Source organism: Triticum dicoccoides, chromosome 6A, assembly GCF_002162155.2.
Source record: "Triticum dicoccoides isolate Atlit2015 ecotype Zavitan chromosome 6A, WEW_v2.0, whole genome shotgun sequence".
NCBI lineage: Eukaryota > Viridiplantae > Streptophyta > Magnoliopsida > Poales > Poaceae > Triticum > Triticum dicoccoides.
In genome coordinates, this window is record NC_041390.1 from 413,000,251 (window position 1) to 413,012,720 (window position 12,470).

At 42.7% G+C, this 12,470-nt stretch overlaps 1 protein-coding gene across 1 annotated transcript; it reads right to left on the bottom strand.

The window, feature by feature from the left end:
• Positions 1-7,879: 7,879 nt before the first annotated feature.
• Positions 7,880-10,373, bottom strand: LOC119315883 (putative cyclin-F2-1). Its single transcript, XM_037590334.1, has 4 exons — positions 9,358-10,373; positions 9,191-9,286; positions 8,418-8,427; positions 7,880-8,242 (listed from the first exon to the last, which is right to left on the bottom strand). Exons 1-4 carry the CDS (start codon positions 10,371-10,373, stop codon positions 7,880-7,882), a joined length of 1,485 nt encoding a protein of 494 aa, XP_037446231.1.
• Positions 10,374-12,470: the final 2,097 nt, after the last annotated feature.

Here is a 12,470-nt window from a genome sequence, read left to right on the forward strand (position 1 = left end):
AAATATGCCCTAGAGGCAATAATAAAGTTATTATTTATTTCCTTATATCATGATAAATGTTTATTATTCATGCTAGAATTGTATTAACTGGAAACATAATACATGTGTGAATACATAGACAAACAGAGTGTCACTAGTATGCCTCTACTTGACTAGTTCGTTAATCAAAGATGGTTATGTTTCCTAACCATGGACAAAGAGTTGTTATTTGATTAACGGGATCACATCATTAGGTGAATGATCTGATTGACATGACCCATTCCATTAGCTTAGCACCCGATCGTTTAGTATGTTGCTATTGCTTTCTTCATGACTTATACATGTTCCTATGACTATGAGATTATGCAACTCCCGTTTACCGGAGGAACACTTTGTGTGCTACCAAACGTCACAACGTAACTGGGTGATTATAAAGGAGCTCTACAGGTGTCTCCAAAGGTACATGTTGGGTTGGCGTATTTCGAGATTAGGATTTGTCACTCCGATTGTCGGAGAGGTATCTCTGGGCCCTCTCGGTAATGTACATCACATAAGCCTTGCAAGCTTTGCAACTAATGAGTTAGTTGTGAGATGATGTATTACGGAACGAGTAAAGAGACTTGCCGGTAATGAGATTGAACTAGGTATTGAGATACCGATGATCGAATCTCGGGCAAGTAACATACCGATGACAAAGGGAACAATGTATGTTGTTATGCGGTCTGACCGATAAAAGATCTTCGTAGAATATGTAGGAGCCAATATGAGCATCCAGGTTCCGCTATTGGTTATTGACCGGAGACGTGTCTCGGTCATGTCTACATTGTTCTCGAACCCGTAGGGTCCGCACGCTTAAGGTTTTGATGACAGTTATTTGATGAGTTTATGCATTTTGATGTACCGAAGTTTGTTCAGAGTCCCGGATGTGATCACGGACATGACGTGGAGTCTCGAAATAGTCGAGACATAAAAATTGATATATTGGAAGCCTATATTTGGATATCGGAAGTGTTCTGGGTGAAATCGGGATTTTACCGGCCGGGAGGTTACCGGAACCCCCCGGGAGGTATATGGGCCTTAGTGGGCTTTAGTGGAAGAGAGGAGAGGTGGCCAGGGCTGGGCCGCGCGCCCCTCCCCCCTAGTCCGAATAGGACAAGGAGAGGGGGCCGGCGCCCCCCTTCCTTCTCTCTCTCCTCTTTTCCCCCTCCCGAATCCTATTCCAACTAGGAAAGGGGGGAATCCTACTCCCGGAGGGAGTAGGACTCCTCCTGGCGCGCCCTCTCCTGGCCAGCCGCACCCCCCTCCTTGATCGTTTATATACGGAGGCAGGGGCACCCCATAGACACACAAGTTGATCCACATGATCATATTCTTAGCCGTGTGCGGTGCCCCCTTCCACCATAGTCCTCGATAATATTATAGCGGTGCTTAGGCGAAGCCCTGCGACGGTAGTACATCAAGATCATCACCACGCCGTCGTGCTGACGGAACTCTTCCCCGACACTTTGCTGGATCGGAGTCCGGGGATCGTCATCGAGCTGAACGTGTGCTAGAACTCGGAGGTGTCGTAGTTTCAGTGCTTGATCAGTCGGGCCGTGAAGACGTACGACTACATCAACCACGTTGTGCTAACGCTTCCGGTGTCGATCTACAAGGGTACGTAGATCACACTCTCCCCTCTCGTTGCTATGTATCACCATGATCTTGCGTGTGCGTAGGAATTTTTTTGAAATTACTACGTTCCCCAACAGAAACTGGTCCCATGTGACAGTGTCAACTAGGAAAGTGGCTGTGAAATTCTCTTCCTTCTAACTGATGTGCGGCAAACTTCACCTTCTCCGCATCTGTGCATCCTGCTGTGGTCAACTCCCTAGCTGTCTTGCGGAGCCAATCATCTGCTACCATCGGCTCGGTGCTAGTGGAAAACACCGGCGGATTCAACCTAAAAAAATGGGCTAAGTGGTCAACAGGTGGTGGTGGTGGTGGTGGGTTGTTGTTGTTGTTCCCCTGATTCTGATTCTGGACTAGCAACTGCATCAATGTGTTCTGCCGCTGGATCAACTGGGTGAGCTCCGGTGGAAAGGCAAATCCGGGGTCACGTCTCGGAGACATCTGAGGGTTTAGAAAAGATGAGATATAAGAATAGAGGGGGTCTAAAGAGAAAACACTACCCATATGCACATGTGGCAAAACAAACAATTCACTTCAATCAATCAAACAAGGGCATACAATCGATTTATCTATCACAAAAGTGCTCGGACTACTATATTTACATGGTGTACTACTACTACTAATGAGGTGGTCTACTAGAAATATTCTTCGGTTGCAGACTCCATGATATCTGCTCCAGCTTCATCAACATAGTCATCGCTACTATCTGGTTCCGAGTCGGTGCCGTCGATGATAATGTAGTCTTCCGGGCTAATCTCCTTGTGTTCTTCGTATTCATCTACTGGCGTAGGGCCTCCCATAAATATTCCAATCTTCTTGATTAGGTCGTCATTCTTCTCCACCAATACTTCAATTTCTTCTTCATAATCTTCACGTGTAGCCTTGAGTTCTTCCTCCAGTTCCTTGATTCTAGTCTTAGCCTTCTTCAGATCTATCATATCGGCGCACATCTGGTTCTCCTGTCGTCAAATGTGCTGGTTTAATTCCTGGATAAAAGCTGCAATTGATCTATTCTTCCTGGTGCTGATCATCTCCCAGTGTTCATCTCGGCGCCCACAAATCTGGTAGATAGTATCCTTGAGATCCTTGCGGTAGACTTCTCCAATGCGTCCCATGGCGATGTGAGCTACCATGCTCTTTCCTAGACTCCAAGTTGGTGCATCAAAAGAAAACTCTATGGGCTCAGTGACTGGCATGAACGTCTTTCCTGGAACTTGAACTTGAATCATCCAGCGCTCTTCTTCAGGTAAAGTGGTGTTGTATGTTCCGGTGAAGCTTGGTACTCCTATGTTCAGGTATCTAGTGACTTCCTTCAAGTGACGTCCAAAGGGTGTATCTTCATCCGGTTGTGTGAACTTGTTCCTTGCATCCGCCATCCTAAAGAGTAGAAAAGATGAGAGGTCAGAAGAGAAGAGAGTGAATAGTGATCTAGGTCTCTAACTTAGTGGTCGTGTCCTACAGTCAGCGTGTGCTCTGATACCATCTCTGTAGCGACCAGACCTCAAACAGTCTGATCTCTGTGCTCCGGTGTCATCCCTGGATCAGTAATGCTGACACCACACAGTACTCGGAGGATTTATAGCAGAGTAGCAATCACACACTTATTACATCGAGTGTCTCAAAAGAGAACTTATTACAATAAATATGGCTTAAGGCCATCTAATAACGATAACAGCGGAAGGCTTGGAAGATAAGTGAGTCCATTAACTCCAACGGCATCACTGAGTATGGAACCACGACCTAAAAACTCCTTAATCGTCGTCTGAAAAGTCTGCAACATTAACGTTGCAACCCGAAAACGGGTCAGCACATGGAATATGCTGGCAATGTAATACATAGAGAGTAATGGAATGTAACAGCTATACTATATGCATATTTGGTTGGTGGAAAGCTCTATGGTTACAGTTTTGCGTAAAGCCAATTTTTCCCTACTTCAAAGGAATAAAATTTAATTACTATCATGGTGGTTGTTAAACATTGAGAATGGTTGACAGCATTCTCAATCCCAATTAAGCATCATCATTAAACATAACCCAACAAAATTAATTTAGGGTCATGTTGAGATTCACATGAAAATCCAGGTACTAGATACTCAAGATGTTCATAACAGGAGACACGGCTAACCATGATTAGTTTATTACACTCTGCAGAGGTTTGCGCACTTTTCCCCACAAGACTCGATCGCCTCCGTTTGGTTTCTCGCACTACATGGTGTTTGAAAAGACGGATGACCGAGACATAGTCTTTCAGAAGTGCTAGCACCTTATGATCGGGTATGCCGTACCACCTACATCCCCTACATCTGCTAGTCTACCACTGTAAGAGTTCACACAACTTAGTCAACTATGCTAAAGCCCATAATAGCTTGTGGCTGCACACGGAAGTTTCTAGTATGAATAGTCTCATGATCCCTTTGAGCCTGGGTGGCGGTCCAAAAGAAAAACAGGCAAGTCCTAAAATATCCAGGTGCCTCAATCCATCCAGATGTGTGTTTAAGTTGCCACCTTAGATAAACCATTAATTAACAATCTCACATCTGTCATGGATATCACTCATCCAATCCACGTCTACTAGCATAGCATGGCATAATAAACAAACGTAGAAGTAACTCCCAAAGGTTTGATAATAAAAGGTAATAGGTACTACCTCATCTACTTCCCATCCCAAAATTTAATTAGATCCTAATCATGCAATGTGTGAGGATTGATCTAATGCAATAAAAGTGGGTAGTAGAAAAGGTATGATCAAAGTGTTACTTGCCTTGCTGATGATCCGCGAAACCTAACGATTCGAAGTAAGAAGGGGCGCACTCCGGATACTCTATCGCAAACAAACAAACAAGCATACAATAAGTACTCCTAAATGCACAGGTAAAACTCAAATAAAAGATCTAACCAGAAGGTTCAACTTAAGAACTCCGGTTTGCAAAAAGAATCAAATTGAACGAAGCAACGAAAGTCAAACGGCGAAAGAAAACAACTTCGTTCTAGTAATCTGGATCTAGGGCAAATTTTACAGTAGCAAAATCTTGTTTAAGTTGGTTAAACGGATAAAGGGTTTCGAGACGAATCCCTAGGCGCTTGAATCGCCTGATTCCGATAAACGAGCGAAAAGTTATACTAAAACGAAAATCGGATCAGGAATCGCGGATTTAATCCGAGAAAAAGAAAGACGACGAACGCCGAATTTTTTTTCGGCACCGAAAACAAGGCGTGACGAACCTCGGCCGCGAAATCCGGCGGCGGCGGCGGCTTAGGGCGCTTTAGGGTTTCCCCCAGGGCCGGGCCTCGGCTTATAAAGGACTCCCGGGTCGGTGTCCAGGTCGGACACAGCCCATTAAGTCGGTTCGTTTTTTTAAATTATTACGCTCGGAAGAAAAATAAAAAGAAATACTAAACGGACTCCAAAAATTCCAAAATAAATTTTCACGGGCTTCTAAAATCAAGCCGCACAAAGTGAACATTTATTTGGGACCTAAATGCAATTTTGAAAAACGCACTTTTTTCCTAAATTCAAATAAAACACCGAAAAACTCCGAAATAAAATCTTATTTGATTTTATTATTAAATCCTCAATATTTCTTTATTTTTGGAAAGTCATTTTATTCCCTCTCTCATATTTTTGTAATAGAAATAATTGATGATAAAATAAATAAAATCAAATGATCCTATTCTCAAAATTTGAGAAAACTCAAATATGAAAATAACGAAATCCCCAACTCTCTCCGTGGGTCATTGAGTTGCGTAGAATTTCTAGGATCAACCAAAATACAAAATAAAATATGATATACATGATGATCTAGTGTATAACATTCCAAATTGAAAATTTGAGATGTTACAGATGTGCTGACTATATTTGTGGAGGTTGAATGAAAAAGTATAATGAACCACCCGGTGATGCTTACAGCCGAATCTGATAGGGGTTAGTAAAATTTTAATATTTCCATGCAAGTATGTCTAGTGAAGGTCATACATCTGACCAATGGCTCTCCGCTCCACCCCCACTACCCACCCACCATACCGATGTCTGCAATGATTCTAGTGACCTTTATATTGGTGCTTCCCGGTGTGATGGATGGTCTCTTGCACTAAAACTTCTCCCCCGACCATACGACTGAGTCTCACGTGTGTTGTTGCTTCGAATCTCATGTAAAGTTCATCTCTCCCCCATCGCGCACAGAATGAAGAGTCACCTTTTTTGTCCTAGTACCTCCCGTTTTAGTTTCACGATACTTCCAAGTACTCTGGTTTTTTAGAGGATTACTAGACAATCGATACTTCCGAGTACTGAGCACTTTTTAGAAATGTTTGTTTCTCTTCTACTCGTTTTCAAATATTTATTATGTTCTATAGTTTCAAGATTTTTTCTCCAATACTTGCAGGCAAGTTATCTTTTTTGAGTAACTATCAGTTTACGCTTTTCTCGATAAACAGATTCCACACCCATTGGTTTTGGCTAGATCTTTGACGAGTTATCCCACGCCATTCCAAGTCAAATGTAGCCAACTTTGTGCGAGTCTATGAGAGAGCCTTTGAAGAGCGAAACTTTCAAGAAGAAAGCAAGCAGTTTTGGGTGATTCCAAACTTTTTTCTTGAATCATGAAGGCCTAACTCCTCCTTATGTTGAACCCCTATTCATAGTGTTCATTTATCTTTGCATCAACCATATCCTTTGTGTGTTTTTGCATATGTGTGTATGCGTGTGTGCATGCGCGTGCACGTGTGCGTGAGAGAGAGAGAGATCCTATGGGTTATTGAGAGTGCTTTGATTAAGATATTCTGAGATGGTCTACTAAGTGATTTTGCTTTATCTATTACTTCTTGAGGGTAGGCACCTCCTAGAGGGCTAGGAGTTACTTGATAGCCTTCCACAATCATATTGTGAAGGAATCAAGAGTTTGTACAAGGTCATGAAATCACTTTCTTCGTACGAAGATCTACCCCGAGTTAGTCTTCTAAGTATAAACCATGGTTGTACAGGTGAGCATGCGCTAAGTGGGCGTGGTGCCGAGACCTTTGTGGTCTTACAAACTTCCACCAACGAGGAGTTGGGTAGTGCCAATTAATTACCTAAACCTCGGCATACATCGTCGAGCTTTCGTCGTTTGCATCCTCCAAAACTCAAGAACTTTACTTTCGGCAACATTTTTTCTTGTTAGCTTGCATGTGTATAAGTTTCCTAAGGATCAAACTAGTCTAATTGTAAAACTCGTCAACCCTAAAATCTGGTATAGAATTTTCAACAGGACTATCCACCCCTTCTAGTCCATTTTACGACGACCCAATCCAGCCTTCACATAAGAAATTCCATCTATATAGATATCAAGTAACTTAATGTGCTATATCACGCAAATTCAGAAGCTTTGTTTGGGCTCGCTGCTAGGTCCTTTTAAAACACCCCTTTTAGGGTAGAATCCCACCTCAATTCGATTAGGTGTCGTTATGTTCTTATTATTTTTTCCAAAGAAACCTTGGGAAAGAACTAATTTTTGCTCTCGGGCTCCATGGAGCCCGAAATTTTTGAACATTCAAAAATGAACTTTGGAAGTTAAAAAAAATCTGAAAATTACACAAGTATTTATGGACGTATACTAGATATGTGTGTAATTTCATCACTAAGTACGTTTTATGTGACCTTTACCAAAAGAAAAATCATGTAATTTTAAAGTGAATAGTATATGTGTTAGAAATACGTGATTTTGTCATTTTCATGTATGTCACACCAAACAATATTTCATCATGAAACTTCGCAGGAAAGTAGTATACATCCATATGTACGTATATTTTTTGAGAGATGTTTGAAACTTAAAATTTTGAACTTTGAATTTTTCATATAAAGGGCTCCATCGAACTCCATTAGGCATTTCCGCCTTGGGAACCCTTCTACTACGGACGTACCTATCTTCAACCTCATGGTACCTCTCAAAATACAACAAGCCATCAGCGGATGAGTCCATGCACCACCTGAGGCATCATCATACATGTATGCACAATGAAAACTACAGTACACTTTATGTTAACCTTAAGATTTTTGAATGCGAAAAAAATGGACTCGCTTTCTTTGACAACTTCGTACAATCGAATGATTCAATCTGATAGTATGTCACATAATTCGAAGGGAGCTTGCCAATTGTACACCTGAACATCATTATTTTTTTAACAACTCATGGTTGAATCATGTAAGTGGCTGTCCGCCCCTAAATCTCCCATTACAATTCTTACTCGTTTTGCTAATACGCTGGCAAGATCACGAAGCGCGGATCGGGATTCATCATGTACAAGGACTGAATGCCAAGGATGAGGTCCGTGGGCTTGTACCCTGTCAGCTCCGTGAATTCTCTGTTCCACTTCTGCACCTGGCTCGCCATTGGGTTCAAGATCAGCCTGGCCAGAAAGACCGCCGACGCCGCCACGGCGGATGGCATGAGCTGCACGCATCTGTAGTCAACCAGCGATGTTTCGGCGAGCTGATACGCCAACTTCTGAACCTCCAGGTCGCGCTCTCCTTCCAGGCCGTGCTGATGCGCCAACTTCTGAACAATTGACCTTTTTACGATGGCGTCTCTGCTGGAACGTACGGCCAGGGAGGTTTTCTACCCCATGCATGACGGTGTGATTTACAGATAGGATCTACGGCTTCGTAGGCTGGACATGATTTATTCATTGGCATTGTATCGAATCATTTTATTTTTAGGGTGTTCTGGACTTTTTGGCTATGTGCATCTAGATATGCAGAGGCCGGGCTTTCTTTCGATACGATTGTATCACCTCGATATATCTATTCAATGAAAAGTCCTTTATCGAAAAAAAATCACCTATCATGCAAATTCAGAAGCTCTATGTGGGCTTGCTGCTAGGTCATTTCACGGCGCCCTTTTTTGGGTAGAATCCCACCTCACTTCGATTCGGTGTCTTTATGTTCTCACTATTTTGTCCAAAGGAACCTTGGGAAGAGAATTGATTTTTTGCTCTCGGCCTCCATGAAGCCTAAATTTTTCAAACAATCAAGAATGAACTTTTGAAGTTTAAAAAAAAAACTGAAAGTACACAAGTATTTATAGATGCATACTGGATGTGTGTGAATTTCATCATGAAATACGTTTTTATGTGGCCAGTACAAAAAAACCAAAATCATGTAATTTTATAGGGAATAGTACATGCGCTAGAAATATGTGACTTGTTATTTTTTATGTAGCTTGCATAAAACAGTACTTCCTCATGAATCTTCGCAGACAAGTTGTATACATCATCCATATGCATGTGTATTTTGTTTTTGAGAGATTTTTGAAACTTAATATTTTGAATTAAAGTTTTCAAATAAAGGGCCCCATGGAGTTCAAATTATTTTTCTTGAATACAGGAAGCATTTTACTAGCTAGGTATCTATCTTCACTCTCATGGCAGCTCTCATAATTCAACAAGCCATCAGACGACGACTCCATACATAACCCGAAGCATCATCGTACTATGCACAATCAAAACTGAACTTATAGGTTAACTTCTAGATTTTTGTATGCGCAAAAATGGGCAACCTAAATTACTCTTTGACAATTTCGTACAATTGAATATTGAATCTGGTAGCCGTCGGCATAGGGCATATAATTCCACAATTCAAAGGGAGCTTGCCAATTATACACCTGAATATCATTATTTAACAATTCAGGATTCAATCATGCAACTGGCTCTCCGCCCTTAAATCTCCTATTACAATTCTTGTTCGTCTTGCAAAAAAGCTGACAAGACCGCAAAGCGAGGATCAGGATTCATCATGTACAGCGACTCAATGCCAAGGATGAGGTCCGTGGGCTTGTACCCTGTCAGCTCCGTGAATTCCCTGTTCCACTTTCGAACCTGGCTCGCCATTGGGTTCAAGATCAGCCTTGCCAGAAAGACGGCCGACGCCGCCACGGCCGATGGCATGAGCGGCAGGCATCTGTAGTCGACGAGCGATTGTTCGGCGAGCCGATGCGCCAACTTCTGAACCTCCAGGTCGCTCTCTCCATTACTGTACCTGGTGAAGTGGTCCACAAAGATGTAGGCCGTTGGTTCGCTGAGCTCGTACCGGAGCACCGCCAACATCTTGCACTCCACGTCGATCACCTCCTTGCTCGTGGCGAACCCACAGTCGTTGGCAATTTTCGCGGCGTCCACCTTGAATATGGTGTCCCGCTCCTCATATTTGGCGGCGGTGAAGGCGGCCGTGGCGCCCAGGAGATGGAGCTCATACTCCATGTTAGTCGTAGGTAAGGTTCGCGCTGATAGCACGCGGTCGACGTAGGAGACGGCGCGGTGAAGCGTGCCGGGGGCCAGGCCGTAGTACCGAGTAAGCCCTTCCATCCAGATAACAAGGTTGGCGCGCATGGACGGGCTCATCCGATCTCCCTGCACCGTCTTCAGGTAGTCTGGCCTCGGCGGCTCCACGACGTTCATCTCCAGCTTGCGGAGGTTGAAGTCAATGTCGGCGTCGTAGTCGGAGAGCCGCGGACGCGTGGCCGAGTTGTTGGATTCAGGGGTATCGAAGACTGGGACGGCGCTCTCCGGGAGCAGGGATGGTACGGGTTCCTCCATTGCGGCGTAGTGGTCGACGGGTCGAAGCGCAGGAAGTGCACCGATGGCTCGGAGGTAGTCGTCAATGTCCCTCGTCTCGGCGCCGCTCCCTGGTAAGGCGACGGGGATGGGAGGGCCCGAAAGGAGCTCGGTGGTGAAGGGATCCATGATATCCATGGCCGTCAAGGAGAATGGAGACACTCGACGGTGGGTGCAAGATTGCAGGGCACGGTACGGTGGCGTGGCGTCGACCTGGCTATTTATTGAGGAATGCACGTTGCGCCCGATTGGCTGCATGAGAACTGGAAACCGTGTGGGTCCTGTAATCCGACTTTATCCTATGCGTTTGTCTCCTTTTTCTCTTTCATTTTGTCATCGTTTCTTTCCTCTTTAACAATTGTGTTGCCATTCTCCAAAAAAAAGAAAAAAAACAATTGTGTTGCCACCAGGGTTTTTAATCTCAACCAGGATTTTCGGGAACCGGTCCAAAACCGGCCTTCCAATTATGCGCCAAAAAATTAAATATTGTCCGATTTTTTTTGAATTTTTTTGAATATGAAGGTATAACTAATGTCATATAGCGCTCATATGGCTTTGCAAACTTAAGTCATCCCTCGGCTTGTTGGTAAGGCACTTGTTGATATATACTTCAGTGGGTCGCATGATTGATTCCCCATTTTTGCCAACTCACTTTTTAAAGTAATTTCATATTTAAAAAAAATTCTAGCACCAAACAGGAGGGTTTTTTAAACACAAGAGCTTTCGAAGGAAGGAAGGACGCGCTGACCACTCGAATAGGTGGAAGTTGTGTAAAATAAGACATAAACATATAATATTCTGAAGAAAACTTTGAATTCAAAATTCACGCAAAAAAATATTTTTGGTCATTGGTTGGACGGACTTTCAAATAGGTTCAAAACGCTAATACGAGTGAGAGCATATGCCTTATTATGGGTGATTTAGCTATGTAGAAATGGTTTAGTTTTCAAGGGCAAAAACACATCGCCCTTGCTGGTTATTTTTTGTTGTACGAACTCGCTTTGTACGTGGTCTACGCTACATTGAACAGAGTACCAACCATTGTTCAAGGTGGTGTGTATGAGGTTGGAGCGGGTGGTCAGGGAGGTCTTTACCCAACATGGGTGGCAACATAATCTTCGGATTGGTCCACCACCTCCTTCGACATTGGTATAGTATCACTCCTATATGATTCTACGGTTGCTAATATGACGGAGTTTTTATCTTCTTTCACTTTGCTAATGTTTGGCTGTGTGCATCTTAGTCATGCAAAGGCCGGGTGTTGCTCATTATGCTTTATATCTGCTTGATGCTATATTTTGAGTCAATAAAAATGCCCTTTATCCAAAAATACTACCTGAAAAGAGGACTCCAAGGCAATGGCGCCGGCTATATCTACAACATCTCAACTTGATATTATATTAAATTGCACCTACAAAGCACCTTTAGGAATTTAATTAAAGAAAAAAACTTTAAAATAGTTAAATGTATCCATACGAATAACTTTGAGTAGTGTTGGACATCCACTGATTCAAATTTATATCCATTTTTGGGGAAGAGGCAACTGAAGTGCAATTGATTTGGTATATGAAATGTCTAGACAAATTCACACTAAACGGTCATGAAGGATATATGGAAACCTAAGGAGATGTTTCATACAAATCCTGCTCCGCAAGAATGACAAAGGCGATTGAAACACTAGTCCTCTCCTCTTCTCCTTATCTCCCAACCCCAAACTACTAAGGAGAAAAAGATTGATATGATGTTTATAACATTTAATAAAATTATAAAACTATGCATAACATTTTCTTATGTTTGTGTCACGTAAAAAAGAGGACAATAATGTTCAAAATAGTAAAATATTAAGTAAATTGTTTACACGAGCTAACTAGAGATTTTGTCCTAAAACTCTAATTGCAGTTGCCTGACCGCAAAATAGACTATACTTAAAAAAAATTAAAATATGTACCATATGTACGTACTAGAGCAGGTTTCCCCTATACTTGATGTAAGGTCATATTTATCCCTAAGTGTTTTGGTGATTGATGACAATGCATTTGCGGACTAATCGTGTGCCATGAGCTTTCCAGACTCTTCTCTGCTAGGCACAAGACGATTGGATGCCCCTCGAAGACTGACGAAGACAGCGTCTTTTCTATGTTTCTTTTTGGTGAATTTGAGTCGTAGGAAAGCCGTACTATTAAGAGGGGGTCCGTGTTGGAAAGGTTTGGATGGAATCATCACGTACACGTCTCC

Bases quoted from the DNA above. Each gene is read 5' to 3' on its own strand.
- LOC119315883 (XM_037590334.1), bottom strand. From the start codon at position 10,373: ATGGATATCATGGATCCCTTCACCACCGAGCTCCTTTCGGGCCCTCCC. The intron at 9,287-9,357 runs GTAATAGGAGAT...AATGATATTCAG, and splicing joins TTGCAAGACGAACAAGAATT to GTGTATAATTGGCAAGCTCC.